Here is a 22,037-nt window from a genome sequence, read left to right as displayed (position 1 = left end):
TCAGCAGTACCTGGTCCGGAACACCAGCGTGAAGTCCTGCTCCCGGAACAGCACCTTGGAGGTCTCCCTGTGGATCTCCTTCACGTAGATGTGCACCACCACCGAATCACTGCCCTTCTCGTATGAGTCGTTCTTCACCAAGGTCAGGCTCACCATGGGCTCTGGCTCTAGGACAGGACAAGGCCAGGTGGGGGCGTGAGGTGGCTGTGCCCTGGGAGTCCCTCCCCACCAGCGTTGCAGGCAGACGGGCCCCAGGACTCAGAGGGGAGCCTGCCAGGCTGGGAGCTCCCAGGCTGCAGGAGACAGCTCTGTGGGCTGCTCTGGCCCCAGGCCCCTGTTTGCAGGATGGCAGCACCCCCCTCAGGGAGCCAGGCGCCCTTGGTTCCCAGGCCACTGGCCAGCAAGGAAACGGAGCAGGCTCCTGATAACAGGAGGGGCCCGGGGAGCTGCCACCTAGCGCTCTGGTTCCCTTCCCCTCGGCACTTACCATCAGCTGCTGCATCCAGGGCAACATCCTCTTTGGACCAGTCTCTCTTCTCAGCGTCTCTGCCCAGCGGAGGGGAGGCAGGGGCCTGGACAGCCTTGGGGCCCTCTCCAAGGGCTGGAAGGCACTGGGAGGTGGCTGGCTGCAGGGGTCTCTTCTCAAGGCAGGGCGCCATGTGATGGGGGAAGCTCTCTGAAGGGGCAGCGACTAGCTGCATCCCCACAAGCACGGGCTCCGTCTGCAGCACTTCGGTCTTTTCATGCAGAGGGTGAAGGGGAGACATGGAGGGTCCCCCTGAACTTGGGCCGGCCCCCGTCCAGCCGTAGCTCTGGTCTATGGCCCTGAATAGCCACGCTACCAGTTCGGCCCCAGCCACTGCCAAGCAAGGGGAGCCCCCTCTGTTCCCACCTGCCCTGCCCCGCCCCTGCACTCACTCTGCACTGCAGGAGTGACGGGTTTCCTGGGGCACAGGAGGGGCCCTAGGGTGTGCCCCAGGGCTCCTACCCACACAACTGCCAAGGGGCAGAGCGCCGCGCCAGGAGCGGGGGAGGAAGAGCTCTGCTCCTGCTGGGCAGGCACCTTCCCTCTGCCCAGAGACCAGAGCCAGGCAGCCACTGGGCTCTGGAGTTCCTTGGCTCCAGGGTGTGAGCCTGGTAAGCCAGCCAGCTGTCCGGGGCCAAGAGATTGCTGGGATCTAGCCTGCTGGGAGCCATGACGCCCAGCCCCTTCACAGCCCCCGCCCCAGGGCGCCCGCCTCAGCCCGGACAGAGAACCCGAGCCGGGGCTCAAGCGAGCAGCCTAACATCCCGAGTCTGTGGCAGGCCAGGCCTCCCGCTCCCATCCTCCTGCTGCCATGGAGCCATGCCCCAGCCCAGCCGGGAGCACCACTGGGAGCCTGCCACCCCCAAGAAAATGAGGGGTTCCAGATCCTCGGGAGAGGGGATGGGGCAGCACAACACCTGTGAGGGGGGCAGCAGGCTCCCCAGTGCCCCCACTTACCTTCACCAGAGGCGGGGTCAGGTCCGTGGCAGCATCGCTGTGGGCTGCTTGGCTGTTCTGCCGGCTGCCCCCTCTCCCACTGGGTTCCTTGCCAGGCTCCAAGCCCCCAGCAACCTTGGCATTTGGCTCCTCCTCCATCAGAGCCACCTTGAGGTACCCGGACCGCCTGGTGCTGGGCCAGCTCTGCAGCCCGGGGCTGGCCAGGCTCTTCCCTTCTGGGGCCTCACCCCTCCCTAGAGCTCGCTTCGAGTTAGGGAACTCCCGTTTGCTCCTTGCTTGCTCCTCGGGGGCAGTCTGTGCGGGCGGGGGCTGTTCCTTCCCGTTCTCCTGGCTCACGGCCCCCTTGGCTAGCTCCTTGGATCCGTCCTTTTGCTTCTTCTGGGAAAGGTAATGGGGCCCGCTGGGACAGCTGCACAGCCAGGGCACTGGGCCAAATGGGGCCCTCCCGTGGCCATGGACACGAACCTGCACCAGCCTTGCTGCTTGCGGGCTCAGGGGCACTGCCAGCACCATGCCATCGGCAGAGGCATGGCCAGCTTCCCACCAGCCAGGCCCTCCGTCCGCAGGACACACAGAGACGCCCGCGGTGCCCACCCTCCCCTCCCAGCCCAGGGGAGCTCAGTCGGGCCTCTCCATCCAGTGGGTCGCACTGAGACGCCCATGGTGATCAACCACCCCTCCCAGCCCAGGGGAGCTCAGCAGGGCTGCTGCCCAGGCAAGGCAGCCCACAGAGCTGGGGGCGAAGGGTGAGCTCAGCCCCCTCTCCCCTCATCTCCAGTGGGCCCTGCGGCAGGTTCACGGGCCTAGAGAGGTGCGTGGCCAGAGTCTGCCGCAGCCTTACCAGGAGCGAAGCCCAGGTGTGCAGGGGGATCTTCTTCTGAAGCACCAGCTGCAGGAAGTTGCCCTTCTTGCCCTGGACTTTGCTGCAGGAGCTCTCGATCTCCCCGTAGAACTCGCCACTCCACTGGCGGCCATCTGTGGGCACAAACAGGGACCTCACAGCTGGGGTGGGCACAGGCAGGCGCTGCTGCACGCTATGGGGCTCTGCTCCGTGGGGCCTAGTCCCTCCAAAGAGGGCTCTGGACAGAGCTCGGGCCTTCAGCGCCTCCTGCCGGGGACTCTGCCAAAGGTGCTGCAGCAGCGAGCCGGCTCCCCTTTGCCGCTGGCCGGCCCAACACGGCCTTTGCAGAGGGGCTGAGTGGCTCTCAGCCATCGCCAACCCCATCTCCGCATCACCCCGCCCCGTCGCCTGCTCCCGCACAGCCCTGCCAGCGTAAGCCGCGGGGAGGGATTCTGCCACTGCTGAGTAGGGGGGCGAATTCCAGCGACTGGGCCTGGGCACCTGCTGCACCCCATCTCCCGAGAGTGCCGTTCGCCTCCTGCACCCACGCTCTGCAGCGTGCTTCCCTCCCCTGCTCCCCTGCCTACGCGGGGCCCGCAGCTCACCTGCTGCTAGGCAAAGCACCACTTCTTCCCTTCGGGATCACACCCCACATCTTCCGCCCCCGGGCAGCTCCCCGGCAGAGCCACCTCAGCCCTCACTGCTCAGCCACACATGGGTTACTTGCTGCTTCCTTTCCGGCTGGGGACGCCTGCCTCCTGGGACCACACAGGGATGGGCCCCCAGACCAACTCAAGGTTTCAGCTCTTGATTTGGGACTAGCCTCCATGTTCTGTCATCTCCCGTGCAGAGGGGGCATCCCCAACAGGCTGGGCAGGTACCAGGAGAGATGTCTCCATTATGCCCTGAACCATCCCGCGAGCAGCCTCTCCCATTGGCGCCCTAGAGCTAGCTGTTCCCAGCGAGGTCAGTGGATCTTGGGCAGGCCAGACGGTGTCTGTACCTGGGGCGGGGTCTGCAGGGAGCACAGAGTATGTGGCCAGTGCAGAGGAGCCCAGCTCCATGCACTGCTCTGGGTTACCTATGCTATCGAGTGCTTTCTTCTCCCCCCGCCCCTTTGCCCTGCATGGCACTGTGCTCTGGTCAGCGGAGGACACGGCCAAGCACAGCCATGTGAGCCAGGGACGGGGCGTCCCGCTCACCGGGAGCTGCTGTGTCTTTCTCCAGGCGCTGGCCATGATCCTGCCTGGAGCGGCTGGCTGCTGCCAGCTCTGCAGCTGTTACCTGGCAGCCTGACTATGCAGTTGGTGTCTGTGAACGCAGCATCCACCTCCTCCACCTTCAGGGGCCCGCTGCCCAAGTTCAGCTTCACAATGACCTCGTCAGCGTTCTGCTTCCAGTCCAGCAGCAGGTCTGCAACAACAGAGGGACAGCGTCACTCACCTGCCCAGGAAACCCCAGGGGGCCGGCAGCACTGAGCTGCCAGCTCTGTGGCTGGGGGAGCACAATCCCGGACCCAATGGCAGCTCTGGGTCTGGGGAGCAAAGAGGCACTCAGCACACTCCAGAAAGGGGTTAATGGGAGCCCATGGGGAAGGGGGCGAGTACGGGCGCAGCTGGGAAGCCCCACGGGCACAGAGCCAGGCAGAATCGTTATCGCCCCCCACACACAGCGCCCCAAGATGCCAGAGCACCTGGAAGGGAGGAGGGGCTCTCCCCATGTGAGCTGCTCCGTTCCCGCTCCATAATGGAGCGGAGCCCAGGCGGGCTCGCACTGCAGCTGGAGGTCGCTGTTTCCCTTCGCTGAGCAGCCGGATTGGCAATCCCAGGCAGGCGAATGCCAGCAGCCCACCACTACCTCCCCAGGAGGGCCGGGCCAGGGGGCTGTGCTGGAGAGAGTGGTACAGCAGGACTCTCGCCGTCCAGTCAGGTCTGTCCCGGATCCTGCAGGCTCTGTGCGGGCTATAGCCTGGCACCTGCCAGACATGTGGCCAGCCATAGCCTGTCACAGTTTAGCCAGGCCTGCTGGTGTCCCCCCTGCCACGGGAGCCCAGTTAAAGCAGCACACTGGGCCCATACAGCTCAGGGCTGGGAGGTGGGATCCCCCAGCCTGCCTAGAAAGGGGCAAGAGGACTGCCTGCAGCGAGCCAGCACACGGGGCCATGCTTGGGGGCTCACCGATCCCTGCCCTGCTGCTAAGCCTGGCCAGGAGAACGCAGAGCGAGGCAGCACTGGAGCAGTACCTGCGAGGGCAGGGACCTGACCTCTCTGACCACGGCCACGCAGGGGGCTAGCACACACCCGCCAGCCCCTCTCCTGAGCTCTGAGCCACGGCCACGCAGGGGACTAGCACACACCCGCCAGCCTCTCTCCTGAGCTCTGAGCCACGGCCACGCAGGGGGGTTAGCACACACCCGTCAGCCCCTCTCCTGAGCTCTGAGCCACGGCCACGCAGGGGACTAGCACACACCCGCCAGCCCCTCTCCTGAGCTCTGAGCCACGGCCACGCAGGGGACTAGCACACACCCGTCAGCCCCTCTCCTGAGCTCTGAGCCACGGCCACGCAGGGGGCTAGCACACACCCGTCAGCCCCTCTCCTGAGCTCTGAGCCACGGCCACGCAGGGGGCTAGCACACACCCGCCAGCCCCTCTCCTGAGCTCTGAGCCACGGCCACGCAGGGGGGTTAGCACACACCCGTCAGCCTCTCTCCTGAGCTCTGAGCCACGGCCACGCAGGGGGGTTAGCACACACCCGTCAGCCCCTCTCCTGAGCTCTGAGCCACGGCCACGCAGGGGACTAGCACACACCCGCCAGCCCCTCTCCTGAGCTCTGAGCCACGGCCACGCAGGGGGCTAGCACACACCCGTCAGCCCCTCTCCTGAGCTCTGAGCCACGGCCACGCAGGGGACTAGCACACACCCGTCAGCCTCTCTCCTGAGCTCTAAGCCACGGCCACGCAGGGGACTAGCACACACCCGCCAGCCCCTCTCCTGAGCTCTGAGCCACGGCCACGCAGGGGACTAGCACACACCCGCCAGCCCCTCTCCTGAGCTCTGAGCCACGGCCACGCAGGGGGCTAGCACACACCCGTCAGCCCCTCTCCTGAGCTCTGAGCCACGGCCACGCAGGGGGCTAGCACACACCCGCCAGCCCCTCTCCTGAGCTCTGAGCCACGGCCACGCAGGGGGGTTAGCACACACCCGTCAGCCTCTCTCCTGAGCTCTGAGCCACGGCCACGCAGGGGACTAGCACACACCCGCCAGCCCCTCTCCTGAGCTCTGAGCCACGGCCACGCAGGGGGCTAGCACACACCCGTCAGCCCCTCTCCTGAGCTCTGAGCCACGGCCACGCAGGGGGCTAGCACACACCCGCCAGCCCCTCTCCTGAGCTCTGAGCCACGGCCACGCAGGGGGCTAGCACACACCCGCCAGCCCCTCTCCTGAGCTCTGAGCCACGGCCACGCAGGGGGGCTAGCACACACCCGTCAGCCTCTCTCCTGAGCTCTGAGCCACGGCCACGCAGGGGGGCTAGCACACACCTGCCAGCCCCTCTCCTGAGCTCTGAGCCACGGCCACGCAGGGGGGTTAGCACACACCCGTCAGCCCCTCTCCTGAGCTCAGAGCCACGGCCACGCAGGGGGCTAGCACATATCTGCCAGCCCCTCTCCTGAGCTCTGAGCCACGGCCACGCAGGGGACTAGCACACACCCGTCAGCCCCTCTCCTGAGCTCTGAGCCACGGCCACGCAGGGGACTAGCACACACCCGCCAGCCCCTCTCCTGAGCTCTGAGCCACGGCCACGCAGGGGGGTTAGCACACACCCGCCAGCCCCTCTCCTGAGCTCTGAGCCACGGCCACGCAGGGGACTAGCACACACCTGCCAGCCCCTCTCCTGAGCTCAGAGCCACGGCCACGCAGGGGGGCTAGCACACACCTGCCAGCCCCTCTCCTGAGCTCAGAGCCACGGCCACGCAGGGGGCTAGCACATATCTGCCAGCCCCTCTCCTGAGCTCTGAGCCACGGCCACGCAGGGGGGTTAGCACATATCTGCCAGCCCCTCTCCTGAGCTCTGAGCCACGGCCACGCAGGGGGGTTAGCACACACCCGCCAGCCCCTCTCCTGAGCTCTGAGCCACGGCCACGCAGGGGACTAGCACACACCCGCCAGCCCCTCTCCTGAGCTCTGAGCCACGGCCACGCAGGGGGGTTAGCACACACCCGCCAGCCCCTCTCCTGAGCTCTGAGCCACGGCCACGCAGGGGGCTAGCACACACCCGCCAGCCCCTCTCCTGAGCTCTGAGCCACAGCCACGCAGGGGACTAGCACACACCCGCCAGCCCCTCTCCTGAGCTCTGAGCCACGGCCACGCAGGGGACTAGCACACACCTGCCAGCCTCTCTCCTGAGCTCTGAGCCACGGCCACGCAGGGGACTAGCACACACCCGCCAGCCCCCTCTCCTGAGCTCTGAGCCACGGCCACGCAGGGGGCTAGCACACACCCGCCAGCCCCTCTCCTGAGCTCTGAGCCACGGCCACGCAGGGGGCTAGCACATATCTGCCAGCCCCTCTCCTGAGCTCTGAGCCACGGCCACGCAGGGGGGTTAGCACACACCCGTCAGCCCCTCTCCTGAGCTCTGAGCCACGGCCACGCAGGGGGGTTAGCACACACCCGTCAGCCCCTCTCCTGAGCTCTGAGCCACGGCCACGCAGGGGGGTTAGCACACACCCGTCAGCCCCTCTCCTGAGCTCTGAGCCACGGCCACGCAGGGGACTAGCACACACCCGCCAGCCCCTCTCCTGAGCTCTGAGCCACGGCCACGCAGGGGGGTTAGCACACACCCGTCAGCCCCTCTCCTGAGCTCTGAGCCACGGCCACGCAGGGGACTAGCACACACCCGCCAGCCCCTCTCCTGAGCTCTGAGCCACGGCCACGCAGGGGGGTTAGCACACACCCGCCAGCCCCTCTCCTGAGCTCTGAGCCACGGCCACGCAGGGGGGTTAGCACACACCCGTCAGCCCCTCTCTTGCCTGGGGAGGCAGCGGGGAGCAGAGACGCAGACAGGATCAGTCTGCAGCTCGGACACTGATACCAGGGCTGACCCACGAACACCACAGAGCCCCACTCCAGCGCAGGCTCCCCTGCGCTCCTGGCCAGCCCTCTTGGCTCTCTCCCTCCACAGTGGGTGGCATGACGGGTGGCACTCTGGCCCTGCCTGCCCCAGCAAACCAAGGTGCAGCCTAGCTCAGGCACGTCTGCACTGGAGGAGGAGGGGACAGAGCGGCGCTAGCTCGGACTGCCCCAGCATGCTGAAGTGAGCAGGGGACGCGCAAGGGGCGAGCTGCATGGAATACAATGTCTGAAGCTGTAGGACATTCTCAGGGTGGCCAGTGCCACGCTCGCTCGGCACTAGTGCAGGTTGTTCTCCTTGAGTGGAGCCCTGCTCGGAAAGGAGGCTATGCCCATGCCCCTCTCCTAGCTCGCCACCTTCACCTGCTGGCCTACACTGACCACATCCGAGACCGACTACGTGCTAGGAGCTATGTTCATCCAGCATCCCACGGGCAGGTCACAATGCCAGGCCGAGCTGCCTTCCCACCTGCACACTGCCTTCGGGTACACCTCAGCCAGCAAGGAGCGGGGCTCCCTGAGCCTGACCCCTGGGTAACGCAAGCCAGACCAGCGGCTCTCAAACTTTCCAAGCTACAGTCTCCTTTAAGGGGTCTGATTTGTCTTACAAACCCCCAAGTCACACCTCACTTTAAAATGACGTGCTTACAAAATCAGAGACAAAAACACAAGTGTCACAGCACACTAGTCCAGTACTGAACAATTGCTGACTTTCTCATTTTTGCCAGATAATTATAGAATAAATCAACTGAAATATAAATATTGTCCTTACGTCTCAGTGTACAGTAGATAAAGCAGTATAAACAAGTCATTGTCTGTATGAAATTTTAGTTTGTACTGACTTTACTAGTTTCAGAGGAGCAGCCGTGTTAGTCTGTATTCGCAAAAAGAAAAGGAGGACTTGTGGCACCTTAGAGACTAACCAATTTATTTAAATTGGTTAGTCTCTAAGGTGCCACAAGTAACCCTTGACTTTACTAGTGCTTTTTATGTAGCCTGTTGTAAAACTAGGCAAATATCTAGATGAGTTTATGTTCCTCCAGAAGACCTCTGCGTACCCCTGGTTGAGATCCACTGGGCCAGACCCCCTCCCCCAGAAATTCCTGCAGCGAACCTAGCAGCTTGTGGTGACTAGGGGGTGTGACCAAGTGGGATTTATTTCAGAACATTTTGCATGAATACAGTGTGTGCCTCACTTTCCACTAGATACTGCATGATGGGCTAGGTGGGGGTGGGAGTGGGGTGTTTCTTTGCAGAAGAATCCAGAGATCTAGGTGAGGGCCTGAGCCCAGACAATAGCCCGGTGATCTAACAAGTGAGGACCCTGGCTCTCTGGGCTAGTTTGGCCAGCTGGAGAACAAAGAGCGAGCACAGGAGACTCCCTTGCCTGGAAGGGAAACAAAGGACGGAGGAGGAGCAGGGTGGGTCAGTTAAGTGTGGTCTGCGAGAAGCAAGGTGCTTCTGGACTGGGGCCTGAGACTAAGCCCTGGGCTTCGGTCAGACCCAGACGGACTAGGCTGTAACTTCCTGTTCTGTGCTAACCTTAGGGCTCCCGACGCGGTGCTCCAGACACTTAGGCCTGGTCTACAGTACACGGTTATTTTGGAATTAGCCGGGTTAATTCGAAATAAAACTGATTCCGTCCATACGACCAAACTGTTTTTTTCGATTTAAAGGGCTCTTTAATCCGATTTCTGTACTCAACCTCAGAAAGTGGAGTAGAGCTAAAAACATGAGGGGGAAAGGAGTCCAGGAGAGCTGGCTGTATTTTAAAGAATCCTTATTGAGGTTACAGGGACAAACCATCCTGATGTGTAGAAAGAATAGTAAATATGGCAGGCGACCAGCTTGGCTTCACAGTGAAATCCTTGCTGATCTTAAACACAAAAAAGAAGCTTACAAGAAGTGGAAGATTGGACAAATGACCAGGGAAGAGTATAAAAATATTGCTCGGGCATGCAGGAGTGAAATCAGGAAGGCCAAATCACACCTGGAGTTGCAGCTAGCAAGAGATGTTAAGAGTAACAAGAAGGGTTTCTTCAGGTATGTTAGCAACAAGAAGAAAGTCAAGGAAAGTGTGGGCCCCTTACTGAATGAGGGAGGCAACCTAGTGACAGAGGATGTGGAAAAAGCTAATGTACTCAATGCTTTTTTTGCCTCTGTCTTCACGAACAAGGTCAGCTCCCAGACTGCTGCACTGGGCAGCACAGCATGGGCAGGAGGTGACCAGCCCTCTGTGAAGAAAGAAGTGGTTCGGGACTATTTAGAAAAGCTGGACGTGCACAAGTCCATGGGGCCAGATGCGTTGCATCCGAGAGTGCTAAAGAAGCTGACGGATGTGATTGCAGAGCCATTGGCCATTATCTTTGAAAACTCATGGCGATCGGGGGAGGTCCCGGACGACTGGAAAAAGGCTAATGTAGTGCCCATCTTTAAAAAAGGGAAGAAGGAGAATCCTAGGAACTACAGGCCAGTCAGCCTTACCTCAGTCCCTGGAAAAATCATGATTCCTCAAGGAATCAATTCTGGAGCACTTAGAGGAGAGGAAAGTGATCAGGAACAGTCAGCATGGATTCACCAAGGGCAAATCATGCCTGACTAATCTAATTGCCTTCTATGACGAGATAACTGGCTCTGTGGATGAGGGGAAAGCGGTGGACGTGTTGTTCCTTGACTTTAGCAAAGCTTTTGACTCTGTCTCCCACAGTATTCTTACCAGTAAGTTAAAGAAGTATGGGCTGGATGAATGGACTGTAAGGTGGACAGAAAGCAGGATAGATTGTCGGGCTCAAAGGGTAGTGATCAATGGCTCCATCTCTAGTTGGCAGCTGGTATCACGTGGAGTGCCCCAAGGGTTGGTCCTGGGGCCGGTTTTGTTCAATATCTTCATAAATGATCTGGAGGATGGTGTGGATTGCACCCTCATCAAGTTTGCAGATGACACTAAACTGGGAGGAGAGGTATCATAGAATCATAGAATATCAGGGTTGGAAGGGACCTCAGGAGGTCATCTAGTCCAACCCCGGGCTCAAAGCAGGACCAATCCCCAATTCAATCATCCCAGCCAGGGCTTTGTCAAGCCTGACCTTAAAAACTTCTAAGGAGGGAGATTCCACCACCTCCCTAGGTAACGTATTCCAGTGATTCACCACCCTCCTAGGTAGATACGCTGGAGGGTAGGGATAGGATACAGAGGGCCCTAGACAAATCAGAGGATTGGGCCAAAAGAAATCTGATGAGGTTCAACAAGGACAAGTGCAGAGTCCGGCACTTAGGACGGAAGAATCCCACGCACCGCTACAGACTAGGGACCGAATGGCTCGGCAGCAGTTCTGCAGAAAAGGACCTAGGGGTTACAGTGGATGAGAAGCTGGATATGAGTCAGCAGTGTGCCCTTGTTGCCAAGAAGGCCAATGGCATTTTGGGATATATAATTAGGGACATTGCCAGCAGATTGAGGGACGTGATCGTTCCCCTCTATTTGACATTGGTGAGGCCTCATCTGGGTTACAGGTACTGTGGACGCAATTCGACATTATTGGCCTCCAGGAGCTATCCCAGAATGCTCCCTTGTGACCACTCTGAACAACACTCTTAACTCTGATGCACTAGCCAGGTAGGCAGTAAAAGCCCTGGGGAACTTTTGAATTTCATTTCCTGTTTGGTCACCATCAGCACAGTCCACCATCACAAGAGACCATGCAGTCCTGGATTCGCAGACAAGCTCCAGCATGGTCCGAATGGGAGGTACTGGATCTCATTGCATGTTGGGGAGACGAATCTGTTATGGCAGAACCACGTTCCAAAAAAAGGAACGCAAACACATACGCTAAAGCGTCCAGGGCCATGATAGAAAGAAGCTACTGCAGGGACACAGAGCAGTGTCGTACAAAAATCAAGGAGCTCAGGCAAGCGTACCAAAAAGCCAGGGAGGCGAACGGGCGTTCTGGGTCACAGCCCCATACAAGCTGCTTCTACCATGAGCGGCATGCAATTATGGGGGATGACGACACCACTGTCCGTGCACACCTGCAAGGGGGGAGTAGCACGGAGCGAGGAGGATGAGTTATTGGAGGACGAAGAGGAGGAGGAAGATGACAATGCACAGGTGGCAAGTGGGGAATCTGTTCCCCCCCCAAGCCAGGAACTATTCTTAACGCTGGACCCAATAGCCTCCCCCACTCCCAAGGCAGGCTCACTGGAGAAGGCACTTCTGATGAGTGAGCGCCTGATCGGAGCCACGCGGTGGGGGGAAACCCAGCCGTGCTGGGCTGTTCGCGTTTAGTTTAAAGGGCTCATCCCTGCTCAGAGTCTCATCGGAGTCACATGGTGTGTGTGTCATCCCAGAGAGCCTGCAGGCCCTCCTTTGAAATGCCAAACCCACCAGGCATTGCTTGCTATGGGAAAGGGGGCCTGGCAGTTTGAAAGCATTGAAATGAATGTGGAAGCAGAACCCCGCGTGCCCCTAGGGCTTACCACGGCTGCCTGCAAGCTGAATTCTGTTGCCTGGCCGTATGAGATGGCTTACTCACACCAAAGTGGCAGGCACTTCAGTATAAGAAGCAAAATGAGACCTTGTACAGAAAGAACATGTGCTGTGTACTATGAATTGCCTGTTTCACTGAGAAACAGTGTCCCCTTTGTTCTCTAAAATGTATCTTTTAAAATACTACCCTCCCTTTTTCTCCTCCTGCAGCAAGTGCAAATGTTTCAACGCGGCCCCTATCTACTCCATCCCAGAGGCTGGTCCAGGTTAGAAGGTGGAAAAAACGAACTTAGGCATGACATGTTTGCCGAGCTCATGCAGTCCTCCCGCACTGATAAGGCCCAGTTGAATGCGTGGAGGCAAACAATTGCGGAGTCGTGTAAGCGTTACACGAACACGAAGAGAGGAGGGACGCACGCGATGAGAGTAGGGGCAGGTCAAGCTCATGGGGGAGCAATGGATCTGTATGGTGGATCTAATGTGGGAAAGGCAGCAAGACCACAGGCTGCCGCTGCAGCCCCTGAATAACCGCCCTCCCTCCTCCCCAAGTTCCATAGCCTCCTCACCCAGACGCCCAAGAACACAGGAGGGAGGCTCCGGGGACCCACACACTCAACCCTAGAGGATTGCACAAGCAGCAGAAAGCTGGCATATCCTAAATTTAAATTTGGTTTCCGGACTTGTCCTTCCCTCCTCCTCTACCCCCCTAACCCAATACCCCCTCCCCACCGTCTAGCTTCTGATTTCTCTCAGTGTTTTGTGCAACAAATAATAAAGAATGGTTTTTAAACAGTTGTGACTTTATTTCCTTTCATATATATAGGGGGCGGGTAACTTCAAGAGAAATAAACACAACTGTCACACCGTACCCTGGCCAGTCATGAAACTGGCTTTCAATGCTTCTCTGATGCGCAGTACGCCCTGCTGCGCTCTTCTAATCGCCCTGTTGTCTGGCTGTGCGAAATTGGCCTCCCACCCCGCCATAAACATCTCCCCCTTACTCTCGCAGATATTGTGGAGCACACAAGAAGCAGCAATTACAGTTGGAATATTGGTTGTGCTGAGATCTAACCAAGTCAGTAAACTGCGCCAGCGCGCTTTCAAACGTCCATACGCACATTCTACCACCATTCTGCACTTGCTCAGCCTATAGTTGAACTGCTCCTTACTACTGTCCAGACTGCCTGTGTACGGCTTCATGAGCCATGGCATTACAGGGTGTTAGGATATAGATATTCAGGCCTGTCTGCAAAGGCCTGTACTTTAAGAATTTAGGTGTATTCTTATCACTTGGCTAGTTCTAGAGGTATAGAAGAAAGAAATCACTGTCTGCCAGTGTAAGGGCCTTCTCTTACTGTGACAGATTGAGGCCCTGTTCTTAGGCTAAGGCCTTTGGCTAAGCAGCAGAGGCAGCCATAAGCTAGGAAGCGACCGGTCACATCCTCACATTCCAAACTAGTCACACTGAAAGAAGGTGCTACTGGGCTGTCAGGCGCTATCAGGACAGGATTGTATTCCTATCACCTCCAGAGAAAGGGAAGTGCCTAGAAAATGTAAAAGGAAACTTAGTTTGGTAGCATCCTGTCTGGCAAGAACTCACTTATCAATAGCTGGGATGTGAAATCCTCGCTTCTGTGTTGTCTTGTCATTGTAGTTCCCACTTTCCTATTGTTTGTCTGTATAATCTCTGTCTGGTTCTGTGATTGTTCCTGTCTGCTGTATAATTAATTTTGCTGGGTGTAAACTAATTAAGGTGGTGGGATATAATTGGACAATATGTTAGGATTGGTTAGTTAAATTTCAGGAAAATGATTGGTTAAGGTATAGCTAAGCAGAACTCAAGTTTTACTACATAATCTGTAGTCAATGAGGAAGTGAGTGGGTGGGGGTGGGCATGGGCATGTGGGTGAGGGAAATGGGAGCAGGGAATGGGGGTAAGAAAATTGGAATCATGTTTTGCTAAAGGGGGAGATGGGAACAGGGAATGGGGGTAAGAAAATTGGAATCATGTTTTGCTAAAGGGGGAAATGGGAACAGGGAATGGGAGTAAGGAAGTTGGAATCATGTTTGGCTAAGGGTAGGAATGGGAACAGGGACACAGGTCTAAGGCTCTGTGGTGTCAGAGCTGGGAAGGAGGACACTAAGGAAGGAAACTGGAATCATGCTTGCTGGAAGTTCACCCCAATAAACATCGAACTGTTTGCACCTTTGGACTTCGGGTATTGTTGCTCTCTGTTCATGCGAGAAGGACCAGGGAAGTAAGTGGGTGAAGGACTAAGCCCCCTAACACAGGATAGGCTGGGTCCCCGAGGATCACTATAGGCATTTCAACATCCCCAACAGTAATTTTCTGGTCTGGGAAGTAAGTCCCTTCCTGCAGCTGTTCAAACAGACCAGAGTTCCTGAAGATGCGAGCGTCATGCACCTTTCCTGGCCATCCCACGTTGATGTCGGTGAAACGTCCCTTGTGATCCACCAGTGCTTGCAGCACCATGGAAAAGTATCCCTTGCAGTTTATGTACTGGCCGCCCCGGTGTTCTGGGGCCAAGATAGGGATATGCGTTCCGTCTATCGCCCCGCCGCAGTTAGGGAACCCCAGCGCGTTAAAGCCATCCACAATGGTCTGCACATTTCCCAAAGTCACTACCCTTGATAGCAGCTAGTCAATGATTGTGCTGGCTACTAGCAGCCCCCACAGTAGATCTGCCCACTCCAAACTGATTCCCGACTGACCGGTAGCTGTTGGGTGTTGCAAGCCTCCACAGGGCTTTGGCCACTTGCTTCTCAACCGTGAGGGCTGCTCTCATTTTGGTGTCTTTGTGCTTCAGGGCAGGGGACAGCAAGTCACAAAGTTCCATGAAAGTGGCCCTATGCAGTCGAAAGTTTCGCAGCCACTGGGAATCATCCCATACCTGCAACGCTATGCGGTCCCACCAGTCTGTGCTCGTTTCCTGGGTCCAGAATCGACGTTCCACGGCATGAACCTGGCCCAACACCATCATGATCTCCCAATCACCACATGCCGTGCTTCTAGGAACATCAGTGTCCATGTTCTCATCACGATTGTGATCGCGCTGTCGTCGCTTCCTCGCCCGGTTTTGCAGGTACTGCACATACTGCTGGATAACGCGCGAGGTATTTACAATGGTGAAAACTGCAGCGGAGATCTGAGCGGGCTCCATGCTTGCCGCGCTATGGTGCCTGCATGGGTAATCTTGGAAAAAGGTCGCGAAACTTAGGAGAGCAGAGTGGCAGCGGAAGAGGTGCTGTTCAGTTCACGATAGCTGAAAAAGGCGGGAAATGGTTGTCTTCTGTAGCTTTCACGGAGGCGGGAGCCCAGGACAGTCAACATGGAGAAGCTCGGTAGTGTGGCAAGAGCGGGAGAGCAGAATTGGCAGCAGAAGGTGTGCTGCTCGGTTCATGATAGCCGAGCACAGTTGGCAGCGGAAGCAGTTGACGAGGAAGAGAAAGGGCAGATACTTGTAGAGATTCCACAGAAAGACGAGAGGAAATGCGAGGCGGATTCATAGTACCAGAAGAAAAGCAGTGTACCGTACTGCACCGTCTGGTGAAAGCAGTATGGCATCTGCACGCCAAAAAGGCGGGAAACGATTGTCTGCTGTAGCTTTCATGAAGGGATCCAGAAACACCTGAGAGAATGTTTTTGCTCCATCATGCAAAATGGAGCTTAACCCAGAATTCCAATGGGTGGCGGGGACTGTGGGATAGCTACCCAGAGTGCATCGCTCCAACATTCAATGCTAGCCTCAGAAACACACTGCCGAATACACGCACTTTAGTGGGGGGACACAAGACCGAATGTATAAAATTGCTTCCAAAAATTCTAATAGAATAATTTCGAAATAATTTCGTACTGTAGATGTACCCTTAGCAAACCCTTCTGTTTTACAGCACTGGCTGACAGCCTCTCCAGTCTGAAGAAGTCGGGGTTGCATTGCTCCCTCTGGGTGTGCAAGTCTCCCCCAGGGTCCAGTGCAAGGGCACTCACCGAGGGGAGCTCCTGCATGCGGAAGGCTCCGAGGTTTAGCTCAGCAAGAGTGTGCAACCCCCAAAGGCTGATATACTGAAAGGGTCCCAGGGACCATTACAGAGTGGTGGGAGAGCACCAGGCCAGGGAACTGTGATGGGGGTGTGACAAAGTGGGACTGTTCTTAATTTTTCCTCTTAATAGTGTGGGGGTGCCTCAGTTTCCCCTAGGCAGTTCTTAAGAATCTAGGGGGTGAGGAAAAAGAAAAGGAGTACTTGTGGCACCTTAGAGACTAACCAATTTATTTGAGCATGAGCTTGGTGTATGATCCTTGCAGAGCCCTGGAGGGCAGGTGTGTGCAGGGGTCTGGACACAGAGAATGGCCGACACCCTGTTTCCTGGCAACTGATGGCCTGGGCCCTTCCCCCCTGCAAGGTGAGAGCTAAAGGGTTGGAGAACAAAGGAATCCGGTGACCTCCTGGCCTGGGAAAGGGACAAAGCCCAGAGGAGGAGGGGCTGGAGAGAGTTTCAGTTTGGGGCTGGATGGAGACATGGAGTGAAGGGCAGACGTGGTTGTCTGGCTCACTGCCCCCCAAAATGGACCCAGCTGAGGGGTCCTGTTCTCTGCACCTACAAGCTCTGTTTTAGACCATGTTCCTGTCTTCTAATAAACCTCTGTTTTACTGGCTGGCTGAGAGTCCCGTCTGACTGCGGAGCTGGGGGGCAGGACCCTCTGGCTTCCCCAGGACCCCGCCTGGGCGGACTGGCTGTGGGAAGCGCACGGTGGGGCAGAGGATGCTGAATGCTTCGAGGTCAGACCCAGGAAGGGGGAAGCCGGGTGAGGTGTGTGTCCTGCAGACAGGCTGCTCCCAGAGAGGAGACTGCCCCAGAGTCCTGCCTGGCTTCATGGGGAGCAGTTGCAGAGCATCGTCCAGGGACCCCGAGACAGGGGTACATCCAGCCGAAGTGACAGAGAATGCACCACGCACTCAGAGCAGCTGGGGCAGTGGTTAATTATCCCTGCTGGCAAATGGTGACCCCCTATTTCCAGTCTGAATGACTGACTCCAACTTTTCCACAGTATGCATCCGATGGAGTGAGCTGTAGCTCACGAAAGCTTATGTTCAAATAAATTGGTTAGTCTCTAAGGTGCCACAAGTCCTCCTTTTCTTTTGACTCCAACTAGTGAATCGCAGAGCCCTCTGCTACCAAGTCTTCTCCTTCCCCCCCAGGTACAGAGACTGGGCACATCTTCTCTCAATGGCTGCCCTCTCACTCGCCCTGCAAGGCAGCTTCCCCACTCCTCCAACCAGCAAGCCTCTGACGAAACAGCGCTTTCAAACGTGGACCCGCAGTGGACAGTGTTCGAGTGGAGGTCCCACCAATGCTGCTGACGAGGCAGTGCGGCATCCCTGCTCCACGCTACATTCCCCCCTTCGGATGCCGCACGGCACGCTGGGCGCCTGCTCGCTTACATTCGTCCGTGACCCCAGGGCCTTTCCGCCACCCCCATTCTGGACGGGCACCTGCAACCTTTGCTCCTACCCCAGGGCCTTGTCTGATGGGGTGCAGTGTGGATGTGTTCTAGCCATGCCAAGCTAGAGCATTCCCCATTCCCTCTGGAGGCCTCAGCAAGCTAGCTGCTACCCCACCCCAGTGATTTCAGAGAGAGCTTCCCCAGCAGACCCCGGAATGCTTCTAAGATGAAGCTCCAGACATCTTGGGACCCTGTCGGTGAGAGTCACACACATTATTTCGCAGCACCCCTGCTGTGCCAGGACTGTGCAATACACACAGGAAGGCATGGCCCCTGCAGGGGGTGAGGAGAAGGAGCTCTCCATTCAGAGGTGCAAGTCCTGCAGGCCCTGCTGACCCATAGGGGCCCAGCTCCAGCAAAGATGCCGGACATGCAGTGGTGTACTCTGCTGAATGTGCGGTGCAACACGCAAAGCAAGTTACAGAGAAACACCTGCTGAGGAACCAGATACCGGGATCCCCACTGGTGATCTCAGCCCAGGTGTGAAGGGGCTCGGGAGAGTGTGTGTGTGTGGGGGGGTAACTACCGCCATGGTGACGAGCGACTCATTGCTCAGTGAGAGCAAATGCTGCACCACACCAAATGGCTAGTGCCACATCCTCAGGGCATGCTGGGACGCCGGTGAGGCAGCGAGTCTGGCCCACCCCGGCACTCGGTACTTGAGGGGGATATCTGGACTCCAGGCAGTTGTATCTGAGGCAGGCTAGCACTGGGAAAGGCCCGTGAGAGGATGTGCACACATAGTGGGGAAGCGACTTCCACAGTCATTTTTGACCACAGCCCTTCAACGTACGACCTCAACGCTGCATGGAGAGGCATTCCAATGTATTTCTTAAGGCCCGGGTTTGCTCTCGAAAGGCGGGGAAGTGATTAAAAATTAGAGCAGGAGCAGCCATTGCTGGCTCTACCCTGCTGGCTGCCAGAGTCTGAGGGCTCCCTGCCCTGGATCAGCTGGGGTGAGCCACCGTTTGAATGCGGCTATCCCAAAGAGACACGGGAGCCCAGCAGCCCAGACTGCTCCCCGTTCCAGCTCCCAGGAACAGGCACAATGGGCATTCTCACCTGCCCCAGCACTCACCACCCTGAGGAGCACGTCACAAGCTGGTGGGAAAGTGCCAGCCTACGGGGGTCACGCTCCCCAGCAGCTCAGGACTTGGTAAGCACACACTGTCCAGTGTCAGCAGTCCCCCTCAGCGGGCTAACCTGCAGAGCCACTCCAGATGATCAGGGGCTCTGCACCCCTCCTCGCACCCCTCCAGCAGAGCTGCTCCTGTGCACACTAGCTAAACCAACCAGCCCCGATGGCGACAGGTTTCCAGAGTGCCCACCGCAAGCACACAGGGCTCCTTGGAAGGGAGACCAGCTGGTCATGGTAACTAGCGCTCCTACAATACACCAGGGAAGGCGAGTGCTAGTGAAGGCAGGGCTTCAAATGGACAGGAACAGAGACTTGTGCCCACTGGAGCATGTTACATTGGCGAGTGGAAGCACTTCGTCAAATTTGCTTATCCTACGGCAGACGGCCGTGGAGAGCCGGAGCAGCGGGACAGCCGCACCCTGGGCCCTACCTTTCTTAGGGTCGCTGCCAGGTCTCTCTCCCTCCTTGCTCTCCTGGTTGGCTCGGTCCTTCTGCTTCTTCTTGTTGGTTGCATCCTCCAGCCCCCGGGAAGCTCTCCTCTGGCCTGGGGCATTGGTGCTGCTGGACATTTTCAGCCGTTTGGATGAGACAAACGGCCCGCCGGGGTCAGTGATGGAGTCTGGGTCAGGGGTTCGACGCTTTCTTCCTGGCCCAGCTATCTTGGCGACTCTTTGTGGGCAAACTCTCTGGCAAGGAACAAGTGACCTAGGGAGACAAGAGCACACAAGTGAACGGACGTGGCAGTGGGGCTGGGCTGGAGAAGGGCATGGGCAACAGGTTCTGAGTCAGGCTCATGACAGAGGCCTTGTGAACTTAAAGCCCAGCCATGCCTACAGGATGCCAGGGTACTTCCCAGAGCAGCATGCCAGAACATCGGCATCCCCCCAGCACAGCTGGAGTGCCTGGCCTGGCCCCAAGAGTTGACTTCCAGCTGACTCAGAGACGCTGAAAAAGTCGCATTCTAGACTAGGCTCTCAGGACCTCACTACCAATGGAGAACAGGATCTCCTGGCAACTTTACCCACCCCCAATGGCGGGCGGGGCACCCTCCTAGCCGATTTTACCCACCCCCAACAGGGAGGTGCCCTCCCAGCCAACTTTATTCACCCCCAGCCCAGGGGCAGCAAAATGTATGAACTGCTGAAAACCTAACAAAGGTGGGGGATTTACCTTCCCCCGAAGCGGCAGGGCTGACTGGGCTGGGCAGAGCCAGACTCACAAAGTGATGCAGACAGAACCCAACCAAGCTAACGGGTGGCAGTGATGCCTGCCCCAGTGGAATCCAAGCTGGCTGGCCAGAGGATGGCTTATCTTCACCCAGGGCTCGGATGTACAAAACGCCCCATGCTCTTCAGACCCTGAGTAACAAAGTCTAACCAGTTGCTTGATGCCAGAGAACATGGGCCTGTCAGTGCTCCTGAGAGGAGCTAGCAGGGCCTGATGCACGGGTGTGCCAAGTCCGTAAAGCCTGGGGAGCAGGCATAACGCTGTCTGGCCCCTCATGGGAACAGTGGTCCCCAGAGAAGCCTGCCAGAGCACTGGCTAGGCGTGGAGATGTCTCCAGAGGTGAGGGGTGTGAGCATCAGGGGCACTACTTCAGCACGCCCATCGGAGCTTAGTGGGGCTGCCTGGCACATGGCCATGGTGGCAGGAGAGCACAGTTTCAGGAGTGGCCATTTAAGTAAACTGGATCCACAAGTACTGGGGGCTGAAGCCTGAAAACAGTGAAGGAAGGAAAGAATCACTCTGCTCCTGGGACAGCCCAGTGGAACGGATGGAAGCCGCTCGCTCCAGCAAGAGCCAGTCTCTTTTGCCCCTTCTGCAGCCCATGCGCAGAGAGCCTGCCCTCGGCAGGCACACCCTGCTCAGTTACAGCAGTGAGCAGCGACTGGGTGCGGTGACGAGACCCCTCGGCCAGGACAGGCAGCGAGGTGTCCTCTGGGCCGTGTATGCATCCCGCTCCAGCAGGAGACTCCCTGCCCACACTCTGTACTTGGCTGAGGTCACCCTGGCTCTCTGGGCTCTGGCTGCCAGACCCTGGTTTCACTTTCACTCTCCAGCACTGAGCTTGGCTGTCCCTGAGAACAGGCCCACTCCAGGGACAGGCTGTCTGGAGCAGCTGGGGACCGACCTGTGGCATGTTCAGCGCCAGTCCCTGGGGTGGGAAGGGGGAGAGCAGCAGCCCAAGAGAACAGCTGACAGTGTGAGTCGGGTAGCAAGCTGCTGGTCACTCCTGGCAGGCCTGCACATGTACACAGGGAGCCCAGTCTTGGAGGTAAAGACAAAAAGGCTGCAGGCTTCCTGCTGCCTAGCTAGTGACTGGAGCACTCGTGCTCTAGAGATGCCTAAGCCAGCAAGTGCGGACTCCACATGACACCGCCGCACGTTGCAGGCACTCGAACCCAAGGACGGCCCAGATCATCACGCTGATGAACTGAGCGCCAGCAACCAAACCTCCACCAAGCCCTCGGAGCAACCAGCGCTGAGTCCCCGCCCCAGCACAGGCGGGTCATACTTAGGCCCTTCAGAAGCCCTGACACAGGTAGAGGAAGGGAATGCAGAACCGGGCACAGCAGCTAATGGTGGAGAACGGAGTGAGGTGCACTGCCAGGTCGAGCGAGAGATCGTTGCTGCTCCATGCCCAAGCCACTCCCAGCCAGAAGCTACTGCCTCCCGGCAGTGCCTGCCCAGGTCACTTTAACACTCTAAGCCGGCTGCACGAGAGGGAGTTTTCATGCGGTTTCAGCAGGCAGGAATGCTGGGAGCCCTGCTCTAGGCAGGCCACTGGCTGCCACTGCAACCCCACGGCAACTAGAGCCACGCTGAATAAGGTCCGTCTACACTACAGCGCCTAGCACCAGGCTCAGCAATGGTGGCAAGGGTTTTTGGCAGTTTTCCTAGTGTGGCCAAGGCCTGTATGTGAAAAATCCAGGAGGAGCAGGATTGGGCTCCAGCCAAGTGGCCAGTCAGTTGTATTCCCGTCCTGCAGGGGAGATGGCCACCCCCACCCGGGAGCTTCCACAGCAGCTCATGAGGGACGAGGAAGGAAAGCACAGCAATGCCCATACCCCCACCCCCATGTGAGGACTGGCAGTTGCACCCCAGCATTTGTCTAAGCAGTGCAGCCAGGTTTGGCAGTTTATTCTGTGCACGTTCAATGGTGCGTAAGTCACCAAGACACCCCTTCGGCCTGCAAGGAGTTACACCTGGCCTGCTCGTTTGGACCAAGTCTGTGGGGAGGGCAGTGCAATACCCTGCTCCTTGCCTGCCTCTCACACTTGCTCAGCATGTTCACTTTGCTGCCTGCCTGGAAGACCCATGGACAATGGAACATGCACCTTTGGGGTCTGGTCTGCTCCAGAGAGCCTGGGCCTACTCCTAGCTTCTAGGACCCTTTTCAGACACATCCTGGAGCGACGCCAGCCCCTTTTGCTCCAT

The 22,037-nt window shown here is 57.9% G+C and overlaps 1 protein-coding gene across 4 annotated transcripts in view; it reads right to left on the bottom strand.

Annotated features, from left to right (window-relative positions):
• The window catches only part of USP19 (ubiquitin specific peptidase 19), a 47,019-nt gene that overhangs the window by 22,758 nt on the left and 2,224 nt on the right, over positions 1–22,037 (bottom strand). For all 4 annotated transcript variants that reach the window (XM_077823411.1, XM_077823413.1, XM_077823412.1 and 1 more), the window contains exons 2-7: positions 19,030–19,304; positions 3,609–3,737; positions 2,325–2,458; positions 1,484–1,861; positions 488–737; positions 11–167 (exon numbers count right to left, since the gene is read on the bottom strand). In XM_077823411.1, the coding sequence (XP_077679537.1) occupies positions 11–167; positions 488–737; positions 1,484–1,861; positions 2,325–2,458; positions 3,609–3,737; positions 19,030–19,304 (1,323 nt within the window). The remainder of the gene's footprint in view (positions 1–10; positions 168–487; positions 738–1,483; positions 1,862–2,324; positions 2,459–3,608; positions 3,738–19,029; positions 19,305–22,037) is intronic.

This window comes from Eretmochelys imbricata, chromosome 7 (genome assembly GCF_965152235.1).
Source record: "Eretmochelys imbricata isolate rEreImb1 chromosome 7, rEreImb1.hap1, whole genome shotgun sequence".
In the NCBI taxonomy this organism is placed as follows: domain Eukaryota; kingdom Metazoa; phylum Chordata; order Testudines; family Cheloniidae; genus Eretmochelys; species Eretmochelys imbricata.
The sequence above is the reverse complement of the archived record's forward strand: the minus strand, read 5'-3'. Positions and strand labels throughout refer to the sequence as shown.